Here is a 26,202-nt window from a genome sequence, read left to right as displayed (position 1 = left end):
CCCCAGAGACTGTCTTAATTGTTATGGGGTGCGGCCTGAACAGTGGGATTTTTAAAAGCTCGTCAGATGGTTCTAGTGTACAGCTAAGGCCGAAAACCGTTAGCTTAGCCCAGACAGAAATACTTAATCACTATAGATTATGTTTACCCACCAGCACCAATGCTATGCCCTGACAGAGTAGGCCATGAGTGAGGGACACTATCTTGAAAAGTCTGTTACCCACAGCCACCATTCTCTCTATGTGTCTGGCATTCCTGGTTCTTTTATTGTCATTCCTTCTACTACAAAGTATTAGAGATGTAAAATAATTTGTAAATAAAAATAGGTATCATTGATTTAGTGGTCACTATGTGCAAGTCTGTGCTTGCATATTAATTAATACGCTTTTAATTTTCTTCAATCCTCACAACACTATGAGGCAAGTATAATCATTTTATGAGTGAGGAAAACTGATTCAGAGTAAAAAAACAACCTACCTACTATTAGGCAGCTAGGAAGTGACAGAGCCTAGATTCAAACTTGACCTGTAGGACTTCCAAGTTTGTGCCTTTAACAACAGTATACTACTCTTCATATCAAAATCAGTGTCAAGAGACTGGCATTTTTCTTAGTGTGTATACAGTAAGAACATGAATATTCAAATATGATTACATTGAAGTAAGAAATAAAGACAATATGGAGAGGGAAATCCCTTTATAATCTGTGAGTGAAAGGGGTAGGAGACATTAGAACAGGCTTGGTGACCTGATGCTGGAAACCTCAAGTGGCTACTTGAGGCAGAGTTGGGCTTGTCTTAACAGAGCAAGCAGAGGGTTGGCCTGATGGCTACAGAGACCAAGAGACTGTGGTCTGTAGAGACAAGCACGCTAGTTCATCTGGTTTGGCGGTGGGACTTATTTTGTGGCATTGCATGTCCTGAAATGGCAGATACTGGTTTCTGCTTTTCCTTAGAGTTTAATTAAAAGTTACTCTTGAAGGGCACCTGGATGGCTCGGTCTAGTTGAGTGTCTGACTCTTGATTTTGGCTCAGGTCATCATCTCATGATTCATGGGATTGAACCCTGCATCAGGCTCTGCACTGTCCCCTTGGGATTCTCTCTCTCTCCCTCTCTCTGCACCTCCCTGGCTCATGTTCCCCCCGCCGCACTCACTCAATAAATAGACTTTAAAAAAAGTTACTTTTGAAATTGCCATCCTTTTTCAGCTGTGCTAAAAAAAAATAAGGGAAAATAAGGACTTGGGTTTTGTCTTCCCCAGTGTTAGAGTGAAGCTTTAGAGGACTCATGGAGGCGGCAGGAATCTCAGAGCTGGCTCCAATGGGAGTCAGGGCTAATTTCCTTTCCAGATTTTCTTACTTTCCAGGACTTTATTTGGGTGTGTCAATGGAGACCATCCTCCAGGTACACACAGGATTTCCACACTTAATTGTTCCTATTTATCAACAAGCAAGGCGATCCTCTATTAACCCCCACCCATGGCTCCCCAACCCACCAATTCCTTATTGGAGTTTTCTCTGCAGATTGTAACCACAGACTACTTTTGTGGCTTGGTCTCCAGTTTATTTTTTATTTTTTTTAATGTTTGTTTATTTTTGGGGGAGAGAGACAAAGCGGGTACAGGGGAGGGGCAGAGAGAGAGGGAGACACAGAACCTGAAGCAGCCTCCAGGCTCTGAGCTGTCAGCACAAAGCCCAGCTCAAGGCTTGAGCCCATGAACCATGAGATCATGACCTAAGCAGAAGTCAGATGCTCGACCCACTGAGCCACCCAGGGGCCCCTTGATCTCCAGTTTTAAGGCCTCCTCTTCCTTCCTTATACTAAACAAGATGAAGTCCCAGCTGGCTTCCTGTGAGGCCTCACTGTACCAACTAGAGCTCAGGGCGCATCCCCACCCCAGGCAGGGCCAGGTGGTTCAAGGGCCACTCACGTCTATGAGCCGTTGCTGGTCCTGCTCCGTCATCTCAGACAGCTTGTAGTAGCGGCCTGCCAGGTCCCCTTTGAGGCCCTCCAGGGCTGTGATGGCCACATTCTCTACCTCCCTCCGCTCAGCCCGGGTGCAGGCAGGTGGCAGACTCAGCCCGCGGATGCTGCGGCCTGTACGCACCCGAGATGACAGCACGTAGCGCTCATCAAACTGCCCCTGTGTGATCTGCCAAGCAGAGCGCAGGGTTACCACGGCCAGCTGCGGACTACCATCCTGCCACAACCACTGTGGGTTCCAACCCTCTGACCTTCAGGGTCCCCTACAGGGGGCCCTCAGGCACGGTGCAGGACATGCTGAGCACATTTTGGAATTATGGGGGCGGAGCCTTATACACAAGGGGCAGAGCTACTTTATGCAATGCCATCTGGAATCCTTTACCGCACTAGCTTTGGGATTTAAAACAAAACAAAACAAAACAAAACAAAACAAAACAAAAAAACCCTTTAGGAAAGGCTTACAATTCTCAGTGATCAACACCACCCTCCTGTCAGGTGCTCCTCACTTCAGGCTCTGGCAGGCCAGCTTCCCGGCAAAGTACACAGGGGGCTGCAACCTACCTTGGATGCATCCAGATCTGTGGGGTGCTTCATCACCCTGGGGTCATAGCCATTGTGCCTTAGTTTGATGACAGGATCAAAAAGGTCAGCAAACACCTGCAGGAGGGAAGATGCACCTGTTTCCTCTTTAATTTGTTCATCTATTGCAAGGTCATTCCTTTCATTTACCCCTTTCTACCTTCAGGGCCAAAGTTGATGCCCTCCTCTGTAATTCTCAGGGCTACCATGCAGGAAATGGGCGTGAGTGGATTGATGGTTATCAATAATAATAATAGGCTTATACCACCTCCCAGTGATTCTGCCAAACTCACTGCCATGAGACTAAGCAAGAAAATCTTGTGTTTAAAATTTGAGGGTTTTCCTCAAGTTCTTGCCTCTGTGAGATCAAAGAAGCTGACACAAGCAGTTTTGTGGTCCAAAGGGATGATCAGTTTCTAGAGTGTAAGCAACATAATAAATTCATGGAAAGCTAGCTGCACTACAAGCAACAGTCAGGGAAAATCTGGGAGCGCTCACCCTATGAAGTCCATCCCCAGCCCAAACTATCTGGTGCCAAATCTTTTTTTCTTTCTTTTTTTTTTTAATAAAAACTTCAGATATATCCTTTAAGAAAATAACATTAAGAGAAGTCCTAATAGGGTTCCTGCCACATTTGGGAACTATGGGAAGTGGGCAGACCAGGGGTGGGGAAGCATGCTAGGTCCAGGGAGCCAGCTCCAGTCTGAAACTCTGGGAGCCCAGAGTAGTGCAGTGCTGTATGTGAGTGAGCTACCCGTCTGGTTTATTTAGGAAGATGCCCTCCCTCCTCTTGATAGCTGTTTTCCCAGGGGACTGCCTTCAGCTCCCTGCAACAGAAGGACACAAAGAAGTCTCCCTGCAATTTGCTGCGACAGAGAGGCTGCTCTGTGAAGAGGGCTGCGTGGTGGCTGAGCTGCACTAGCAGCAGGCCGTTCTACGCTTCTGCCTCAGGGATGAGGACACTGGGATGGTGGGATTTCTCAGAGAGACTTGGTGAACTCGATAGCCGAGACTCCAGTGGCTGTGCAATCAGTAACTCCAAAACTAAAGACAGAGACCATCCTCCTTCCTCAATAAAGTCTAGCCACAAACACGATTCCCCAATGTTATACTGGTAAATGTACATCACCAATTACAAGATTTTTTTTTTCTGTACCAGTTCATCCCCTTGACAGTCTCTGAGCACGCTGTCATGCAACTCATTCCTCCAAGGGGTGGGATACTAGAGTGGCAGCAAAAGAAGCCTTGTCCCTGGGAAGCTACAGACCTCCTTGTCCAGAACATTCCAGCTGTTCTGCTGACGCTGGCTGCCCTTTATGGGACCTTTCCTGGGCAGGCAGAACAGGAACCCACAGAGAAGAGGAGAACTCTGGGACCCAGAGCATCTCCCCCACTTTCGAATCAGCAGCGAATAGTTTTACCTCATAGGACTCCTCGTCACCAGCCACCATGCCCACAGTCTTTATGAAGGGATGGCCTGGGTTGTCCACTCCAGTCTGGATACACTGGTCCAGGGTGTAGCCATTGGGGGTCACCTTGTTGCGGAGCTTGGCGTAGATGGCTGGGGTGAGGCACTCGGCCATACAGTTGTTGTGCTTGCGCAGATCAGGGTAGTCCGCACTGCACGCAGACGAGAGAGGCTTTCAGTGAGCAGCGCCTGAGGGAAGCGGCCTAGGAAAGTGCTTTGTTTCTGGCCATCCTTCCCCCAGGCTCTCTTTAACCAGGAGTCAAGACTGAAGTAAGACAGATAAAAAATGGAAAACACAGTCCCCTGAACAGCCAGACAAAGGGACCTGGCCCCGCTTAAGGATTCCAAGATGCCGGCTGCAGGAGCCCACAGAACTCTGCCTTAGGTTCGTGTAAAGAGCAGAGTGAAGTGCTCGCTTCGGCAGCACATATACTAAAAAAAAAAAAAAAAAAAAAAAAAAGAGCAGAGTGAAAATGACAAAATAAGTGGAAATCCTATGTGAACTTTTTTTTTTTTTTTTTTTTAACTCAAAAGTTTTGTTAAAACACAACAGCCACATTTTGGTCCCTTCGGTCTGTGGTAGAGAGGTTAGAAACCTGCAAATGGAGCTACATAAACATTCAGTAATTTATCTGTCCTCTACCTACGACGCAAGCTCCGGGACAGCAGACACTCCTGCGTTGCTGAGAACAGTGCCTGGCTACTGAAATAGGCATTCAGTACGTATCTGTTGGAACAGTACACAGAAAGAAATGATGTGAAATAAAATTTTTGCTAGGATGTGTACTGGTTGAAGACAGGGGATTCTGGACTATCACGGGCTCAAACACAAGGAATCGCCTTTAGGAATTCCTGAAGTACATGGTGGGTGATGATGACTCCCTCAGAGATTCTGATTCCCACAAGAGCCAGTGAATGTCTCTGAGCGAAACATCGGGTCTTCCTTGTCTCTCTCTTCCATACCTGCCCACGCGGAGCCTCTTCAAGTCACCACTGCACACCAGCTCTATGCCGTGTGTGCAGTCTCATTCATGGCAAGGTTCCAAGGGCCAAGAAAACATGTCCGTCTTCATGCCATTCCCCCACTTTCCCTGTGCGGTGTCCTTTAAAGCTGATGCTTCATATAAGTACTAGAGCCTCATTTTCCAGAAGATGGGACAGCAGTGGATGATGGATAGATCTAGAATCGGGGTCATCGGATTTGCACTCGGCCACACTAGCTGTGTGAAATTGGGCACTGTTTAATTTTTCTAAGCCTCCACTTTATCACAAAGGGATGCAAAGATGAATAAAGTAGATACTCCATATATAGCATTTAACACACAAAGATGCTCAGTAAAGGTTAATTATTACTATTATTGCTGTTGAACTAGACCACAAGTTGTGGGCAGGAATGAAGACACTGTACTTCCTTGAGTTCACCACAGGTCACTGTGCTTAGTGAGTCTTAAAACTGTTAGTCTGGGGCGCCTGGGTGGCTCAGTCGGTTGAGCGTCCCACTTCGGCTCAGGTCACGATCTCCGGTCCGTGAGTTCGAGCCCCGCGTCAGGCTCTGGGCTGACAGCTCAGAGCCTGGAGTCTGTTTCGGATTCTGTGTCTCCCTCTCTCTGACCCTCCCCCATTCATGCTCTGTCTCTCTCTGTCTCAAAAATAAATAAATGTTAAAAAAAAAATTAAAAAAAAAAAAACTGTTAGTCTGATTTAATCATTCTCAAAAGCAAAAAGAGGGACCCTTGCTGACAGTTTCCAGCAGGGGAAAGCATATTTCTGGCTGACACTTGGGGTTTTTTTTAAATCCAAAGGACTTACCTTGGTGGGAACAGCCTGTGCTGCCCCCGGGCCTCAGCACACAGGTTCTGCCGGTTCAGCAGGTAGCCGGTGGTCAGGGCACTGGTGCCCATGGTAGCAAGTAACAGAGAAGCATTGCGGCCAGTTAGCAGCTTAGAGAAGACACTGGCCATCCTTCCTCTTGGATGAGTGTCTGGAAGCAGAGACACGGGATTAGACAGCCTCATGGGATAGACACTTACAATAGCACAGAGACCACCAGGCAAGAGAAAGAACTTCAGGAGCCATCACCTCTCTTTTGGTTTGCTTTGTGTTTCTCTTTCTTCTTTCCTTGCCCACACCCCTTCACACTGGTTGGGGAAATCTGAGTAGTTTTAGACATTGTGAATGTCAAACTGCCTCAAGTCCGTGCCATTTTCTCCGGTAATAATACAGAAAAAAAGAAACAACAGAGTTTCTGTTTCTGGCTATTTGACACACCAGGTGCTCCGTCAGACCCTGCCATTGCACACTGAGGACAGCCTGCGTAAGACAGGTTCCTGGGCTTGGAAGAATACATCTCTGAGGACTACCCTCCTACTCCAGTCACCCCAAATGAGATGGTGTCACAGCTCCAAATAACAAGCCAGGAGGTTTGGGTTATCTTGAGGACGGTTGTCCATCCCAACTAAGGTTGGGATACCAGCAGTGAGTTGGAGAGCTTCATCTGTGACTCCCCTAGTGAATTAAGACCCTTGAGAGGAGCTAAAGTGGTCCAAGGTCAGCAACCCCCCTCCTCCCCCCCCCCCCCCCCCCCCGCATCCCTGGCTTCCAGCAGAGCATAATCAGGAAAGTATACTCAGTGTAGGCTCTGGGTTCCTACAGATAGATGAAGATCAACCAACAAGCCCTCAAAGATCAAGCACACAAAGAGGAATTAGGAGCCAACAGAATCAAACTATCTTTCAAAAATGAGAATGAAAAGAAAGCGTAGATCAATAACAAAAGAGCCACTAAAATACATACTTTAGGAAATAGAAAAGCAGACAATAGAAGGACAGACTGAGATACAGACAAAATGGAGAAAACATATATACATCTAAACAAGTAATTACATGATATCAACAAAAAGAATAAAAATCAGGATAAGCACATGCCCAAACAGATACCCTGCTGTGTGTGCTATTGCCCAGAGATCAGAATGACCAGTTAATCCATCATCACCCAGCTGGGAGCTTTTTAATATGGGTTGTTGAGTAGAGAGCAATAGAGCAGGTCACTCTAAGTACTCTTGCATTATACTGATCTCTAGGATGTCCACATACATGGAATGCGAAATTTTTTCCCTAAAATTGAGAAGGTTCCAGAGACTCTGTTTCAAGATCCTCCAAGCTTAGCTGGGTTGGATGGTGCAGAGAGCCCACTGTATGGCTGTGGCTGAAACCCTGGGCCACCCAATGGAAGACAGACTTTTAATAAGGTCAGGGTGACATGGCTTACACACAATTCACTTTGGAGATCCACTCTCTTCCACGATTGCATTTTGGGAACTGGGATCAGTCTGAACTTTTTATGCTTCCAGGATCTCCACCTGGAAGTCTCTATTTAACATCATTTTAAGCAATACTATAGGGAAACTTGAACGTCTCAACAAAAGGCACCAAAGTCCTTGAAAAAAGTGAGGACTTCTTTTTTTTTTTTTAGCCCAGGAAATCAGAGAGCCTTTCCTCTATGCTAATGCCTCAAAACAATTCCCTAAGTCTTAAAGACAACAGCAATTACTTTATTAATCAATAGGCAAGAGAAATGGGCCATTCTTCAAGATGTCCTAGGGATTTGTAATGGCCCAACATTAATCCCATCACACAACCTGGGCTATTATTATTGGTCTCTATCCAAGAGTAAGTGAGGGCTTCTCCAAGAACTGCACTGATACTTCCTGACCCTCAGGTGTGGCAGGCAACACTAACCTCCATCTTTAGGGTTTCTTTCACCTTTGTCCACACCCTCCAGTCTACTCCCTGAGCAGAAAGGCAATGCTGTCATCTCTGAGATTTATCAGAGAACTCGTCAAAGTAAAAGAAGCTTTGTCCAAATGCTTTTCAAGCAATATATGGGCCAAAAAATAAGCTAGGACAGTTCAGACAAAGAAATGCATCTGTTTCTGAGGTTGACTCAAATGCCATCTTTATTTTTCTTTCCTTAATTTGCTTTTACACAAATATGCATTCACATCAGAGTCTGTTTGAGAAGGTCAGTTTTTTTTTAATGTGTATTTATTTTTGAGAGAGAGAAAGAGCACAAGTAGGGGAGGGGCGGAGAGAGAGGGGACAAGCAGGCTCTGTGCAGGCAGCAGAGAGCCTGACTCGGGGCTGGAACTCATGAACCATGAGACGATGACCTGAGCTGAAGTCAGACACTCAACCGACTGAGCCACCCAGGCGCCCTGAGAAGATAAATCTTGAGCAGAGTCAGGAGGAAGGGGAGGGAATGGTGTCTGTGTGTAGCCAACTGACAACCAGTGGTCTTCAAAGGCCTGACTGTGAGGATGAGGTGTAGGAGGGTGTCTGACTCAGAATATTAATGTTTGAAGTGTCATCTTATCTAGATTCTGGTTTTGGAAATAACGTTAATTTACATCCAAGAGTTCCAACATCGTACTCCTGTCGGAGCAATGGCGTAGGATCCCTGCCAGTAATCCTGCGGAAGCTTTGGGTGCAGCAAGCAAAGCAATCCTGGAGCTCAAAGTCCTCAGTGCTCTTTCTGTGATTCTGACACAAAGTTTTAGTGAAGATTCGAACTTCATTGACTCTATGTCGTTCACTTTTCAAGACACGCAGGAACAATGAATTTCACGGTTGAGGTCCCAATTGATACACTTGGGAGTGAGATTGAGCCAAGGGTCTCATTGAATAGCCTGGGGACCCTGGGTACAGCTGCTCCCCAAAGAGCCAGAGCCAGGCTTGCATTAAAACCATTTTTTCCTCAGGATGCCTGGGTGGCTCAGTCGGTTAAGCATCCGACTCATGATTTCAGCTCAAGTCCGATTCTGGCGGTTTGTGAGGTCGGGCCCTGCGTCAGGTTCTGTGCTAACAGGGCAGAGCCTGCTTGGGATTCATTCTCTCTCTCTCTCTCTCTCTCTCTCTGCCCCTCCCCAGCTCATGCTCTGTCTCTGTCTCTCAAAAATAAATAAACATTGAAAAAAAATTTTTTTAAAGCTACACAGGAAGAACATTGCTTTACTTTACCCAGAAGGCCCCAAATATTGCATAAGCACTATCTACAGCTGAAGCCTCTACTTAGAAGAGGCTGGATTTGTTACCTACACAGATGATAAAATGGTAGGTAAGATGTGGCATAAATAAGCTGGAAAAAGGTATATAAGAGATAATCCATGTCCACCAAAGTGGTCGCTATTTGGCTTTGCCTAGTTTCTGAACATGGTCATTTTATAAGTCAGTATATCTTGTGACACCATCAGGACAAAAGTTTGACGTGTAAAAAAATCTGAGGCTTCCTTGCAAAAGCTTTTTAATTTTTTTGGTTCTCTCCATGCCCCAAGCATTAGTGTAACATACTGAACTGCTCTGTGAAGAGATGGCTGGAGACAGGAGATGAGGGGCCAGAGCAGCTGTGGTGCTTCTCCAGGGACAAAGGCCTCCGCATCCAGACACCCTCACCACAGGGAGAGAGGGATCCACTTTAAGGTTTTGGTTTTTGCTCTTCTTTTTGCCTGACAGCTTGCTTGAAATTCGGCATCATTCCCAGTTTCTCTGAATAATACCCTGTCTGTTTCCATCTTGGCACTCATCCCCACCTATAATTATTTTATCTGTTTTCTTTTTTATTGACCATCTCCCCCAAATAAATTATAAACCCCCAAAGGAAGGAACTTGGTTCCTTTGCTCACGGTTGCATCACCATTGCTTAGCACAGCACCTGGCACTTGGTAGGCTCCCAGTAGCATTATTTCACAAATGAATTGTAAGCTTCTTGCTGGGGTAGGAAGCCACTCTGAGGCTGCCGGGATCCACATGAGAATGCGGGCGTCAACTAAGTGGATAGAGTGGGGGATGTGAGGCCAGAAAGCTGAGCAGATGGGCACAGGAACACAGGCAACAGAAGTTTAGAAGCCACCTTCCCTCAGCGTTATGATACTCAGTGGCCAGTGTTCCCTGGGAGAGGAATCCTGACTTATTTGGGGGGAGAGGCACAAATGTCAACTAAATAAACTCATTAGGAATTTTGGGACAGCTCACGTGGCACACGTACACACACAGTCAGGGACTGTCATGGGTGCCCCAAACACCACACACAGTGCCCCAGCCTGACTTTCAGGTTGAGAGCTGTAGATCTCAGTACCAATCTCTGTAATATAGATATAATATTATACCATATATCTAATATTCTAGTGTCTATATATATATAATATAAAATAAGATATATTTTAAAATATCAGTTTACTTATATGTGGTTTTGTGATAATGCAATAAACTACACAAATTTGTTTTTGTAAAATCATTACTGTTTGGTTAAAGTATTGTTTCTTACCGCCCCTCTAATTTGGACTTTACTGTCCATCTTTCTCCTGACTGAACCATAGCCTGGTGCCTCAGTCTGCACAAAACTTCTCTGTGCCCCTCTAGCCCAAGGTGACTGCTTTCTCTCTGAATTTCCAAAGCCCTCGTGGGCTGCTCATTCATCCGCACGTATGCTACATAGTTTTTTGACACCTGTTAGTGAACTCAACTGTCATAAATCTCCTGGCATGTTAAGGAACTGCTTACTATGTTAGCAATGCCTTCCCAGCCGATGGCCAAAATCCTTAATGATGGGATCCTTAAACATAATAGCTGCTCAATAAACATTTCTTCTCTGACTTAATTATTTGTGAGCAGTGCTTTGCCTGATTTCCAGGAGGAGGAAATCTTACCAGCCTCCTGCTTATGTCCTTTCAGACAATGCATGTAGTTCTAAGGGAATGGACCCTTTACCTTGGGCTGTTCCCAAAGGCACTTTACCCCTCTTGCCTGGCTCCTTTGCTCCCAAGTAATTTGCACTTTTAATTTGCTATGAAGCCCCAGGCCTGGTATCCAAGCCAACTTAGAATCAATTTTGTAAGCTAGCTTCCTGGGTCAAAACTTAAGGAAAAAAAAAAAAGTCTACTTATATGAAACACATCCATTTCAGCCATTGCTTTTGAAATCCTATCATAAAAGCAACCAAGCGAGACGAGTAGGCTGGATTTCAGCATTTCCTTGCTCAAGTTCCTGGTCTCTACAAGCTGCCCATGAGGAGAGGAGCCCAGTGCAGGCCTCTGATCTCTCTGCCATAACTGACTGAGTTCTCAGAGCCAATTGAGCCTGACTTCAGCTGTTTCCAAGGGAGATCCAGTAGAGGCTGTCCCACAGACAACAGGCAAAGCCTCCCAGCAGAGCAAGAAGCTTAACATACATTCTCTTCCTTCCAGCAGGAATTCTCTGACTGAGCAGGCAGGCGGGGAAGGAGACGGCAGACGAGGAGCCAGTGCTGGGTGTTAGGGAAATTTAACTAAAATCTGTCATCCAGAAATGCCTCTCCACAAATTATATGAAAGAAAAAGAAGAAATTTATTGCTGACTATGCACTAAGCCAGACTGTGATACATATCACAAGCAGCCTCCTAAAAGACGTTGCAAAAACAGAACCAAATCTCACCCTTTTATTGAGCCATGCAGATACGGCCGTTACATACATGCTCTCAAGGTAACTCAAGTAAGAGGACATAACAGCATTATTTGTCACACAGAGCTTGTTCTAAATTCATCTCAAACTGGGGTGGCCATTTGTGTTAGCTAATTGCCTCTATCCAAAAGAAAAATAAGCTTCTCTTGTTGCTATGACAGCAGGTAGTTTTACAACTTGAAGCCTGGCATCTTGAGACTGGGAGGTAGGGGCCTATCCTTCTTGATGTATACATTTCAAAGAAATGCTCCCAGGCCCTCAAGAAAAACATTTCTAGGTTGTAAAACTGGATGGATCCTTGCTTACTCTTAATAAGATTTATATATATCTCAAAGGGACAGAGAAAGAACTTACAAGTTTTCTAAAGAAAATGCTCTAAAAAAAGGGGAGGGGCTCTTTCCCTTTTTTTCACTAGGAAGCAATAATTTTGTTTTCTCCCCTTCCTATGGGTGGGGGAGAACTGTGTCAGCAGCTCAGCAGGGCTCCAGCCAAGGGTGGACATCCCTCAGAACTGATCCCACACTTCATAGAGACAAGACCCAATGACCATAGGACGAGGTCACAATTCTTGCTTCTCAAGCCCACTGGCCTGTGCATGAAGGTTTGCCATAAATGCTAAGTGAGAGAATGAACATGGAGACTCAGAGTCAAAGGGACTTCAGTAGTTGGCCGGAGTGCAGGCACCCCCTTCCCCTCAGCCTTCCTTCAACACCAGCAGAGCAGGGCATCTCACCACTTCCCAGAGCAACCCATTTCACTGTTACATAATTACTGAAAATTTTCCCATGTCTTAATAAGGGGGGCAAATCAAAATTAGGGAGTATGTCTAAGGGCCAGGTACTTTCTCCACAATAGCCTTGAGGACCAAATATCTTGCCCCATGTCACAGATGAGGGAACTCAAAGACAGAGGTTAACAAACAGCTCAGGGTCACACAGATGAAGGTAAAGTACATATAGAGTTTTAGTAGGCACTCATTTAAATGAAGATCGTGTTTTTACTTATAAGATTTAATAATCAAAACTACAGTACGTTTGGATGGAGCCAACCTCTGGTCTCCCAAGGAATGTAGCTGCTAGTCAGTTCCAGCTGCGTTGGTCCTTCATGGTTTCTTAGGGACACTGAATGGTTTCTCTCAGTCAGGGTTTCCACAGGGAGCTCACGGCCAAATTGCCAACCAACACACAGGCATCATTCTGGGCACCCCTGAGGGAAAGCAGAACCAAAGGGTGTACGCTCAATGCTTCTTCCACCCTCCAGGAACATCTTGACAGCGAACTCCCAGAAGTAGTCCGGTGGTGTGGGTCAGAGTCACTGTGAATGACACTGACGTGCTTCAGGTGGAGAGAAGTCACAGTGAGCAGCAATGAAGGGAGAGGGAAGACAGGATGATGAGGTGGTAATGATAGGTATCTTTTTATTTATTTTGTTTGATAAATATTTAAGTGTTTATTATGGGACAGGTTTTACAGAGCTCAGAGTCTGAGGAGAAAACTCCTATGTAGCACTCATGTACTGGGCTTTATGGCTATTAGCCCATTCAATCCTCACAACAGACTCATGAGGTTGATGCTTTTTTTTTTTTTTTTTTTTTAAGTTTGTTTGTTTAGAGGGAGGGGCAGAGAGAAAGAAATAGAGAGAGAGAGAGAGAGAGAGAGAGAATCTTTGCTTGGGGGATAATAATCTGTGCTTGGGGCTCCATGTTGATGGTATGGGCTCAAACTCATGAACCTCCAGATCATGACCTAACCTGAAGTCAGAAGCTCAAACAACTGAGCCACCCAGGTGCTCCGGTTGATGTTCTTATTATCCCCACTTTACAGATGGGCAAATGGAGGTAAAGAAAGGTAACATAACTTGCTCCTGGAATTCAAGGCCAGCAGTTTGTTCTCACAGTCTATGCTCTTAAGCAGCACCATTCCTGGGCCACTATAAGTCATGGGAGAGGTGTTCTACCAGGGAAGCCAGAGCCCCTTGGGAGCTCCTGGGAGACCACAGTCTGATTTGGGACCACACCATTCAGCTACAATGTACTTGTCTTGTGTTATTCAGACCAAGGTATTTCTTGCCCTTGCCTGCCCTGTGACTGGTACCAGGTCACAAACCACAAAGGATCAGAGCAAAAACAATGACCAACACTGCACACCCACGTGCATAAACATGGCTGTGGATGCCTGCATGCATTGCCTCTTTCTGGCCAGCTGCTTTCCAGGCATCTTCCAAGTGGGAGAATGGCCATTGCCCTTAGTACACATGAGACTTAATCTACCTTTGAATATTGTAGAAAGGGAGACAGGAATCAAGGCTAACTATACCCCTGTTCTCTGCCTGGGTCCAGAATCATCAGGATGAAGACCCAGCATCCTGGGCCAATATCACTAACCTAAATTGGGCTTTGGAGGGACTCTATGGAAAATAATTGCCCTAAAATTTCTAGAGTTGAATTAAACTGGGACTCAGTCTGCCTAGGATTTGTGGTGGCTGCCTATCCCCAAAGGTCCAAGGAAAACCCCATGATTTAGGGACAACCTTGACTGATTCTACATTCTAGAACACCTGTAGCTTTGAGGGACACATCCGAATGAGGTCAAGACCAACCCCTCAGTGAGTGACCAATGCAAACTGTGAATGCAGTGGAGAGGGTCACAATGCAGCCTGAGAGCTAGCCTTGAATCTCATTTATTCATCCACCCGTTTGTCCACCTGTCTGACTATCCATCCATTGAACAACATTAGAGAATCAATTCCTGTGTCAGATACTGGGGCTGCCCTCCCGAAGCTCATGGTCTGGTAAGAGAGACAGAGTGAGAGATCATTGTAAAAACAGATTATAATCACAAGTGACATGAGCAAAGAGAATTAACAGGGGAGAAGACCCAAGTCTGCTGGAGGATCAGGATGATTTTTCTGGAGAAGGTGAAAAACCTCTGGGGATGTAACTTTGCCAGGAGGACACTGCAGACAGAGGAGAACATGCAGAGGCAGGGAGTCATGAGGGCAGTGGGCAGCTAGGGAGGTCAAAGGCAGGGGTAGAGACTGCAGAGAGAGCTGTAGAAGCCAGGACAAGAAGAACGTCACTGTGAAACCTGGAACTTGATTCTGAGATGGTCAAAGGACAGGGTTTTTCACAGAGGAATAATTTTATTAGATTTATGGAAGGTTGGCTCCAGACTAACGCTGCCAAGGTGTGGTCTGTGGACTGTTAAACCATTTCATGATGAGAGAAGTATAGAAACTGAGAGTAAGCATTTAGAACACTTATGACACATTGATAGAGAAATTTTAATGAAGAAAATTCAAGCTGGTATTTTGTGGGTCTTTTATTTTTCTAGTAATTGTGCCTTATTGTGTTTTACAAATGTATTGGTGTACTATGGATTAGATATTAATAACAGCTTTTGCCACAAATTGTTTGAGAAGTGTTGCTCAGTTTCCTCACCTGTACAATAAGGCTAATCATAGGCCCTACTCATAGAGGTTTTGTGAGGATTAAATGAGCCCTTAGCACAAATACTGACATAAAGGCCTTAGTCGTTCTTCTGGCTCAGGGTGCCTGGGTGGCTCAGTTGGTTGAGCACCTGACTCTTGATTTCGGTTCAGATCATGATTTCACGGTTCATGGGTTCAAGCTCTGCGTCAGGCCCTGTGCTGACAGTGCAGAGCCTGCTTTGGACTCTCCCTCTCCCTCTGACCCTCTCCTGCTCATCTCTTTCTCAAAATAAATAAATAAACTTAAAAAAAAAAGTTCTTGTGGCTGATGTTACTAAATTGGTGAGGAAGGGAAAGGGGTCTAGAGGCAGGGAAATGATGTCCTAGTGTCCTGGAATAAACTAAGCAGGAGATTCTCCAGGCTTCTCCCCATGGTGGTGGGGAAGGTTTCATGGAGATAGATGGCAGAATTTCCAAGATACTTAGTGCGTGGGACCACAGGGCTTTTTTGACCAATCAGGTGTGGACTGAGAATTTCTTCTGACTTGAGAATTTCACTTGACTGGGAATCTTGGCTGGGGAGCAGCCTTGGGGTCAGGCAAAGACAGGACGATCAGGTTGAACAGAAGGGGTCTGTGATGTATTCTTGAAGGAATGTCTTTCTTTTCTTTCTTTCCTTTCTTTAAAGTAAGCTCTACCCCCAACATGGGGCTTGAACACACAACCTCAAGATCAAGAGTTGTATGCTCTACCAACTGAGCCAGCCAGGCACCCCTAGAGGGAATGTCCTTCAATGTGATTGAGGGCTTATAAGAGAGGTCTAGTCTGGAAAGGATGGCAATTGTCCAGCTACCCACCCTGTTTCTAAATCCTCTCATTCAGCCTTCCTGGGTGCTCACCCAGGCCCTGTTTGGACACCAGAGAGTGACAGGGAACTAGTGACAACAGACACAGGTGTAGTATCGTGATTGGAGGCTCTGAAGCCAGAATCCTGGATTTATATCCAGCTCTGCCACTTACAATTCTCTACTGTCTTGAGAAAGGTTTACTTTGCTTTCCAAGTCTTACTTTTCTCAAATACAAAATGAAAATAATAATAAAAATGAGAAAGGATTCAAAAGGAAGTCCATGTGCAACCTGGACAACAGTATCTGGCACTTATTAAGGGCTGAACATGTATCCACTTTTGTTAATATTACTTTGTGCTACTTTTGAGAGGTTACCCCTACCTGCTGCCACTGTGTTTGAGAACATTGTCCCTTCACCTCAGCAAACAGCCCAGCTTTGTCCCAGGGAAGTGGTCTGAGGGCTTCTTCACTCCTTACGACTGACAGGGTTACCAACTGAACACATAGAAAGCACCCACCAGTGACCTGGGAAGGCCAAGGGGATGATTGTGGAGCCTGCCTGGAGCCACATAAGGTTCTTCCCAGGGTGCTTTCTCAGGCCACTTTCTGGGTCAGGCTGTCTTCTAGGGTTTTCCTGGGTTTGCACAGCCAAGACTGAGCCTTGTCCCTAGGCTCCTCACTGTCCCAAGGATGCCTGGTCCTTCAGGGATGCGCTGTTTCTGCCCTCCAGACTGCAGCCCTTCTGGTAACTGTAGTTTCCTCCCAGGCACGCTCATTTTCTTCAGCCCTGACCTGATATCTTCTCCTTCTCGGCCCCATCTACAGGGACTTCGTAGGTCTGCTGCTTGCCCAGGGCACCCCGAGGCTGGAGAGCAGGACCTTTTCTACAGGATGATTACACTTAGCTACTCCAAATCAGAAATTTTGTTTCTGTGGAGACCACTAAATAAAGATCCATGCTATGCAGATGGCCCACAGACACATGAAAAGATGCTCTATCACTAATCATAAGGGAAATGCAAATCAAAACCACAATGAGATAGCACCTTATATGTATCAGAGTGGCTATAATCAAAAAGACAAGAAATAACAAGTGTTGGTAAATATGTAGAGAAAAAGGAACCCTTGGTGCACTGTTGGTGGGAATGCAAATTGGCACAGCCACTGTGGAAAATAGTATGGGAGTTCCTCAAAAGACTGATAATAGAAATACCACAGAACCCAGTAATTTTACTACTGGGTATTTACCCAAAGAAAACAAGTAATAATTCAAAGAGATATGTGTAGTTCCATGTTTATTGCAACATTATTTACAATAGCTAAGATATGGAAACAACCCAACTGCCCAGGAATAGATGAATGGATAAAGAAGAGAGGTGTGTATACACACATACACACACACACACACACACACGCGCGCGCGCGTGCGTGTGTGAATATTACTCAGTCATAAAAAAGCAGGAGATCTTGCCATCTGCAACAACATGGGTGGACCTAATAATGTGAAGCAAAATAAGTAAGGGAGAAAAAGAAAAATACCACACGATTTCACTTATATGTGGAACTGAAGAAATAAAACAACTGAACAAGAAAAAAGAGACAAAAACAAATAGACTCTTAAATACAGAGAACAAACTGGTAGTTGCCAGAAGGGAGGTGGGTGGGGGATGGATGAAATACATGATGGGGATTAAGAGGTACAAAATTTCAGTTATGAAATAAGTTACAGAGATGAAAAGTACGGCATAGGGAATATAGTCAATAATACTAATAACATTGTTTAGTGACAGGTGGCGACTACGCTTATTGTGATGACCACAGAGCAATGTACTGAATTGTTGAATCATCTTGTACACCGGAAACTGATATAACACTGTATGTTAATTATACTTCAGTAAAAAAGATAAAATAAAATCAAGATGTAACTATTTGTGAGGATGTGGAAAAAAGGGAACCTTTGTGCACTGTTGGTGGGAATGTAAATGGATTGGTATAGCCCCTATGGAAAACAGTATGTAGATAATTCAAAAATTAAATAGAACTACGATATGATCAGCATTCCCACTGCTGGTTATATGTTCAAAGGAAATGCAGTCAGTATCTCAAAGAGCCATCTGCATCTTTGTGTCCATTAGAGCATTTTTCACAACAGTCACAATATGGAAACAACCCAGGGTCTGCCAAAGGATGAATGGATACAGAAGATGTGGTCCGTATATGTATTTATATTTATATTTATACTTAAGTCAAACAAGGAATACTGTATGATATCACTTATATGGGACCTAAAAAATGAACTCCTAGAAACAGAGTACAGTGGTGGTTACTAGGGATGGGGAATGGAGGACGTGGACAGATGTTGGTCCAAGGTACACATTTCCAGTTACAAAACTAAAAACCTGAGTATCTAATGTATACTATAATGAGTATAATTATTAACACTGTATTATATCCTCAAAAGTTGCTCAGAGGGTAGATCTTAAATGTTCTCACCACAAGACAGAAATGGTAATTATGGGATGCTATCAAGGTGTTAGCTAGTGCTATGCTGGCAATCACTGGACAATAGAAACATGTACCCAACTGTGTACTTTAAAATTATACACTGTCATATGTCAATTTCACTGCAATAAAGCTGCAGGGAAGCAGTAAATACAGGCCCAGGCAAAGGACAAGGAGAGGCTTTCTTTAGGTCTTAAAAGGCTCCTGCAAGAGGGTTAGGGAGGCAGGAGTTGACACAGGGTGTGGCTCTGCAGGGGCCTCCCCTCATCTGCTGTGAACAGAATCACCTGGACTGCTCAGTGAGCCCCTACAACCATTTTGGAAGGTGAACCAAGAAACATCTATGAACATGCGCATACCCACTGGCCCGGCATCACACTTTGGGAATCCATCCTGCAGCAATACAGTTGCCAGTACATAAGAAGAGAGTCCCAGGATGAGGGAGCACTGTTTGTAGTGGCAAACAAATAAACAAAACCTGGAGGTCACCCGCCCATCAGAAGAGTTGTAGTAAGTGTGGCACATTCAGACAGTGGAATATTCCTCAGCTATTCAAGAATTAGTTAAAACCACCTCCACTTAACCTGGATAAACATTTATGCCATATTTTTAGGTCCAAAGGAAAAACTACTTGCTTAATAATGACTAGGAATGGTTCCAGTTTTATAACAATATAAATATATATGCATTTGCATACATTTAAGTGAACATAAGTATTGAAGGTTATTCACACTAGTTATTCAAACTGCTAAAAAGGGTTACTTCAGAGCAACAGACTGGGGGGAAGCAGACTACTAATTTTTCTTCATAGAACTCTGTATTGTGTCACTTGTAAAAACAGCATATCTAACTTCGTGATTGAAAAATGTAAAAAGCTAAAAAGTAAATCAACTCTGAAGTGTGTTAAAAATCCAAATTTCTAGGCTCTATCTTTTGAATGAGTTTCTGCAAGAATGGAGCCATCACATGTGTCTGTCAAAGAGCTTCACAGGTGATTCCCAAACCTCACTGGGTCTGGGAACCTGAGTGTGAGCAACTCCATCTATATAACAGGCTCAACGAAACCTCTCCCCATATGTTGGAAGGATTAAGTGACAGGCTGCAGCAAGCACTGAATATATTTGAGTCCCTTCTTCCTAAGGACCCTAAGGTTATGGGACACTTACCACTCTCTCCTCAAAGCCACCCCTGATTATCTTGACCAGCACTGGTCTGCCCCTTCTCTGAATGTCGGTTAATTTTAGCTTACATTTTTAGCATTTAAAATGTTTCATTCAATCGTTTTATTTGTAATCTGAGAGCAAGACTACATTCTAGAAGGAGCCCGGTGCGTACTTTCAGATCCACTGATCATGCTCTGAAAACCAACATCTGAGTTCAGTAAATGGATGTAACTAGTGGGGCTGTTAAGTTCTCTGACACCTGTTATCAGGGGATCTTACCCCTAGCTGACAACCCCTCACCTACCTACTACAACCTTCAGGCTTCACCCACTTCTAACCCTCTGCTCTACCTTTCCACCTGGGATGTCCTTGCCGTCATCCCTGCGTGCCCAGTCAAACCTGTCTTTTTTTTTTTTTTTAAACATTTATTGAGCTCCTACCATAAGACACCACCATGCAAGGAGTCTTACAAATTGTCTTTAGTCGTGCTCGCTTCGGCAGCACATATACAAATTGTCTTTAGTCTTTGCAACAATCCTGCCAAGTAAGCATTATTTTGGAAATGGGGAAACAGGCTCAAGAGAGATTAGGTGACCTGCTCCAGGTCTCACAGCATGTTGACTGAGCTGGGATTTGAACCCAGGTGTGTCTTTCCTTTTATCATGACAGCTCCTGGGCACAGGAACATTACCTCAAAGCGTGTGACTCCCCAGAGTCCCAGAATATTATAAGCCATTCTCCTTCTTTGTCCTCACACTCCTGAAGTGGCCCAGATGTCAGTGTTCTCCACTCACACACCAGGTGCCCAATGTGCGTGCCAGCCACGTAGGGGACACTGAGCCAGCCTCCCTTTTTCTTTGTTTAAATTTTTAAATTTTTTATTTTTGAGAGAGAGAGAAAAAGAGAGACAGACAGTGGGGCAGGGGCAGAGATACAGAGAGACAGAGAATCCAAAGCAGTCTCTAGGCTCTGAGCTGTCAGCACAGAGCCTGACACGGGGCTCAAACTCACGAACTGTGAGATCATGACCTGAGCCGAAGTCAAACGCTTAACCGACTGAGCCACCCAGGCGCCCCCTGCCTGCCTTTTTCTTAAGGAGGTAGAGCTAGTCTCCTTCCTTCCTCTCTCCTCCCTTATGCAGAAGTAGGGATTGCAGAAGAGAGGAGGGAGGTCGTCTATGGCCTTCACTCCATAGAAGCTGTCAGCCTGTTTCCCTAACTTGGAACACCTCTATGACTCTAGATTTGAAAACCATTGTTTACACCATCGTGGCTAAAATCTGGCAGAATTCCAGGGCTCCAAGCCAGGGAGGTTTCTCTCTGGGGTGCAAGATCACGGCAAAAGGCCTTAATATCATGTTTGTTGCTACTTGCCCCTTCCATTAAAAAATAAGAACCACGCCATAGTAAGTCCTTTGGGCAGAGTGCCTAAGAGCTGTATAGCTCTCCATCCTAGGCTAGACTCAGAGTCTGGGGTCTGGTCTAAGAGTTTTGTCCAGTTCTGTCACATCCTGGAATGTGGAGGCCTTAGATTCTGTCACTGCCTCAAGCCTGAGATTCCTGGATAGAGATGCCACGGGTGCCTTTCTGCTGACTCAGAGTTATTTCTAATCCAGCTGTACATGGTGTCCATGTGTTTGAACTCCTTGGGGCTGGAGGGCAGTGGAAGGCCAAGGGGAGGACCACGTGTCAGCTCTCGTTCCACAGAGCCACCCCAAAACAGAGCACATCCTTGGGGTTGGACCAGCTCCACAGACCACTCTCAACAAGTTCCCATGATGCCGGTCTACTAGGCCAGCAGAAAATGGCTGTCCCCTCCCAATTCTCCCAGAGAGCACAGGGGTCAAGCTACTTCCCCACCACTGGATATACAGTCACTCTAATGGGCACCCTTGGTCATTTCTGTTCTATTCAGCAAGTAGCAAGTCATAAGCAGGAGATATTTACAGTCTTTCCCTGTAAACCAGAGGCCTTTCGTAGGCTTCCTGATAATGAAGACATAGGACTATTACCAGACTCGCCTCTCATAGTTAAATTGTTTTCAAGAAAAGATTAAGTTAGGAACCATCTAGTCCTTTAAAATGCTATAAAGGAGTGGCCTCCTTCCCTGGCCAGGGATAGGATCCTCTGTGGCTTCCAGGCAAAGGTGGGTATGACCTCTAACTGTCACCTTCAGGCCTGGCTCCCTGCAGTGAGACCCAAGAAGACAAATGGCTCCTCCAAGCTGTAGCAGACGTGGAGACCCAGGGGCTCTCAGCCGAGGCAAAGTCTGTCTCAGAACCAACCCTCCTCCCGCCTCTGAATGCCCAGGACTCCCCATTCCGCACCCCACCTCCTAACCCATGATTTTCTGAACCTCCCAGGTCAAGGAAACTGACCTGGCCTCTGGTCCAATCTCTACGGATAGGATTTGATCATGCAACTGGCAGAGTCCACGGGTGTAGATGGCACTTGTGCCCTTTGCTGAAATGGAGCCTTAACCCAGAGAAGGCTTAACTCTAAAGGCTGAAGTTTTGGGGAAAAGCACCTACAAATGGAGAGGAGGAAGTGGGCTGGGCACACGGCTATCGACACCCATATACTCTCTAAGAGCCTGCCTGGCCAGGAAGCCCCCTTGCGAAGTTCTGAGGGTAGGTCTGTTCTCCTTGAGCAGAGAGGAAACAGACCAATGACAGGGGTTCGGAAACAGAGAAAGTGTGGGAGTTGCAGACAGGGAAAGTGGCACTTCTGGAAACAGGGCAGCAGCTGAACGGGCAAAGCCTAGTCATGAGGGCACTAAACCCACCTCACGGGATTCCAGCTGACCCTCTGTGGGGTCACAGAGCCAGGGCAACGCTCAAAGGAAGGTCTAAAGGGCAGCACTGAGGAGATCTGAAGAATCTGGGTTTGTCCCGGCACATCACTCTCCAAACCCACCAGAGCATTTGAAGGCAGAGATGTCATCCACTCAAGGGACAAGAGCAGGGTTGACACTAACCCCCTGCGAGCCAACCGAGCAAATAAGATGAAACACGTTTAGGCCAATTGCGCAGCATTTTTACTTCCACTGGGGGCAAAACAATTACTTGGCTCGTTATTAATGGATTAGCGATTTCAAAAATGAATCTCTAGTAATAGTGTTAACCAGTTTAAATTGGGTCCAGCTGTTGGGTTAATTAGCAATTAGCTCCTTTCGAGGGCCTCAAAACGTTCATTTTCCACCTACTTATCCCAAGTCACCGATTTGCACTTTGATGCCACTGAGGTTGAAAACCAATCCCAGCAAACATTAGATTCGTTGAAGAGTAAGGTCCCAAATTCAGAGACATGTAGATTTCCCATCAAGAAAAATTCCTGATTTGCCGACAAAAACGAGGAGACAAACAAGGTGCGGAGGCCAGCACCTCACTGCAGGGCTGTTCAGAGAACGGCCACCTGCGCCTGTGTGCGGGAAAGGGAGGAGGCTGCGGCTAGGGCCCACAGTCTGAAGGCTTCTTCAGACAGGCACCACCAATTCCTCACCGGGGAGCAGTGCCCACGAGAACGAACTGTTATCGCCGGGTCCCGCCCGCAGCCCTCGGCCCACTGCACACATGGCCCCTCACACTGGCTGTAGCAATGCCCCCGCTTTGCAGGAATGAAGCCTGGCTTCGTGGGCTCACTGACCTTGGAGCCGGAGTCTCCCGCGTCCCGCTGCCCGCAAACAGCTGAGAAATGTACCGGAAGCTGGCGGGCCTTGGCCTTGAAAAGGCTCCCAGGCTGGGCGGGGCTGGGGCGCGCCTCCGCCAATCCCGTCTCTCCCGTCGGAGGTCAGGACGCGCTGGATCCCACAGCGGTGCCCTTGAACGCTGGCCCGGGACTCTCCCACTGGGCTGTCTCTAGCACCTGCCCTTTCTCTCAAGCGTTGCCCTCCCCCAAGTCCGATGCTGGAGGCGGCCTCTCCCAGGGCTCTTCCAGGTTCCTGGGCCTGCAACCTGGCTGACTGGCTGCCCAGCCATGCAGCACCGGGCTTTGGCGTGGAAGCGCGCGGGCAGGGAGATTGCCTCACCTGTTCGGGGATTTGTTTCCTCCTTCCCTCACCAGCGCCATCTCGGGGGGGCCCCGGCTAGCTGTGGAGAATGACTCCCTACGCCCTCCCCCCGCCCACCAGCTGAGGCCTGGGAGGACGACGTCTAAAGTTCCCTCTCGAGCTGCTAGTCAGGCTCTGGGCGATTAACAGGGACCAGACGATCTTCCAACTTGTTGTCTAGGGCCTGGGTTCGGGGACAACAATCACGTTTCTCTTTTAGATCAGGCAATCTGAGGTAGACTGCTAGACAATTTCACTTTCAATCGTTACCAGTTTAATATATCGCCCAGAAGGCCCTGCAGGCCACATCCCTGCTTAAAAATAGCCCTCCTTGGGACTTGCGCCCCAAACCGGAAAGGTTGACTGTAAATAGCTGTGACCCACGAGGACTTTGGCAGCAGCCCTGACCTTTCAGAGGGAGCTGCCTAAGTCTCTGGCGACTGTCACGTACCCAGCTTCTACGCCAGGGGCACACCACCACCAGCTGGTTCCCTTCCCTTTTTAATCAGGATCCAACCCGGAGCAGGGGGTGGAGCCCAGAAATAACCTCCTACCTGGAGTGGTTCCCTTTCAGAGTTTCCGCTTCTTTTAATTCTAAACCAGGCAAAAAATAAATATTTTACCTTTTCATGGGGTTACTGAGGAGGGCACATGAGGGGAGGGCACATGAGGGGACCTTCGGGGGTCTGGAAAGTTTCTTGAGTTGGGGTGATTGTGTGGGTGCACACATGTGTAAAAATTCCTCAAGCTGTTCACATAAGATTCAAGCACTTTACTGTGTATTGCTCATACTTCAGTTAAAATATATGCTATCATCATGACCAGGCTTACACTGAATTGAAAGTTTTTAAAAATGTTTATTGATTTATTTTCAGAGAAAGCAACAATGCTAAGCAGGCTCTGCAACAGTCAGTGAGTGCCCCATGTAGGGCTTGAACTCACGAACCATGAGATCATGACCAGAGCCAAAATTAAGAGTCAGATGCTTAACTGACTGAGCCACCCAGGTGCCCCGGAATAAAAATTTTACAAAGTAATACTTAGGCTTTCTACAATCTACTCAAATATTTTCTAGGCTCTTCTATGTTATTTCATTAAAACAACTGCAGATTGGGACCGTCAAAAGTGATTGCACGATCTAAAGAGTCAGAGTTTCTGGTTTGCACGTTCTGACATAATGGACCCGTGGCCTCTCTTGCCCCTGGGAGCCCCCCCCCACCCCGCCTCCCCCCAGCAGAACAGGCAGTGAGCTCTGTGAGTTGAGGTGAGGGGTAAGGTGTGGGGGCGGGGCAGGGGGAGCCCAGGCTTATTTCTTCCTAAAATAGTTCTTTTGTGGGCACACAGTTTCTAGTCAGTTCAGACACCAACTGAAATAAATCCAGTGGCCCTGAAATAGCTAGATCCCAGATCCAAAAAATGATGAGGCTTATGGAAATATAGAGTTTAAAGAAGACAGTTACAATGAGAAACCACTCTTCTTTTTTCCCCAATTCCTTACTAATGGATGTTTAGTGCCCCCCCCACACACACACACACTTCCCAGCACCACCACCCCTTACCTCAACACTTCATTTTTACAGGGTAATTCTACATGAGTTAGTAAGGTCTGAAGAGAACAAGTGGGCACATTGCTAAGAAAAGGGGGTGCCACTTTTGTTTTTGGGGACATGGTCATCTTCAAGTTTATGACAGGGCGAGGGGGGGCACCATCTACACAGACTCAACAGAAATCCCACAGTTCCAAAAATCCTTCAGACATGATCCCTGTCATATGCCATTTCTCCCTTTCTCATCTCCGCCAACGCCCTTCAAAGTTCGGGGGCTCTACCCATACCTACTAGCCAGTATGGCCACTTGGCGGACTCTTGCCATACGGACAGGAACTGAAGTGAGGCTTGCAACTTGCTTTAGAGGAAATCTGTCCTGGGATCATTCTCTTTTCCATTCCTGAATCCCAAGGCTGGGATGTGGTGGCAGGTGAAGGTAATGCTGTGTGGGATGGCCGAATAAAATGAGAAGAACCTGTGCTCATGAGTCCGCACCAGCTGGATTGCTCATTTCAGAATTGGAAAAGGAAGCCAGTGAAATAGGAGAAACCCAAATTCTTCCTTACCTCAGTTCTCACTTGTGTGCAACAGCTGCACCATGCTTTCTTCAGCTCCAAATATTAGCACAACTTTACCTACTTGACAAAAGATAAGAGTATTATTTTTTAAATATTTATATATTTCAGACGGGGAGGGGCAGAGAGAGAGAGAGAGAGAGAGAGAGAGAGATCCCAAGCACTGATCTGTGCTGTCAGTGCACAGACTGATGTGGGGCTCGATCTCATGAAGCATGACATCATGACCTGAGCCAAAATCAAGAGTCAGATGCTTAACTGACTAAGCCACCCAGGTGCCCCAAGTTAGAGTAGTTTTGAATATACTGTTCCATGTAGCCATTACAGTAATTCTAAGGGCAGATAAGCATCTTGTTTTATAGGTGAGGAACTTAGCCTCAGATGGAGCTAGTGATGGCTGGGCTAGGTCCACCTGAACAGCCAGTCTGTTCGTGAACGTTGAGTTGCCATTAAATGAACAGAGCTGTTTGGCAAGTAATGAGTTCTTTGTGTCTGGGGATGGACAAAGGTGGTCAAACATGAGCTGTGGGTATCACAGGAAAGTTTCAAGCACTGGAAAGACAATGGGGCCCGA

General features: G+C 46.1%; 1 protein-coding gene across 1 annotated transcript in view; it reads right to left on the bottom strand.

Moving 5' to 3' along the window:
- CKMT2 (creatine kinase, mitochondrial 2) overlaps positions 1 to 23,133 on the bottom strand; it is a 36,685-nt gene extending 13,552 nt beyond the window's left edge. Inside the window, exons 1-5 of the mRNA XM_007079794.2 lie at positions 23,104 to 23,133; positions 5,836 to 6,007; positions 3,980 to 4,178; positions 2,541 to 2,636; positions 1,927 to 2,148 (exon numbers count right to left, since the gene is read on the bottom strand). Coding sequence (XP_007079856.2) covers positions 1,927 to 2,148; positions 2,541 to 2,636; positions 3,980 to 4,178; positions 5,836 to 5,987 — 669 coding nt within the window. The 5' untranslated portion in view covers positions 5,988 to 6,007; positions 23,104 to 23,133. The remainder of the gene's footprint in view (positions 1 to 1,926; positions 2,149 to 2,540; positions 2,637 to 3,979; positions 4,179 to 5,835; positions 6,008 to 23,103) is intronic.
- Positions 23,134 to 26,202: the final 3,069 nt, after the last annotated feature.

Source organism: Panthera tigris, chromosome A1 (assembly GCF_018350195.1).
Source record: "Panthera tigris isolate Pti1 chromosome A1, P.tigris_Pti1_mat1.1, whole genome shotgun sequence".
NCBI lineage: Eukaryota > Metazoa > Chordata > Mammalia > Carnivora > Felidae > Panthera > Panthera tigris.
The sequence above is the reverse complement of the archived record's forward strand: the minus strand, read 5'-3'. Positions and strand labels throughout refer to the sequence as shown.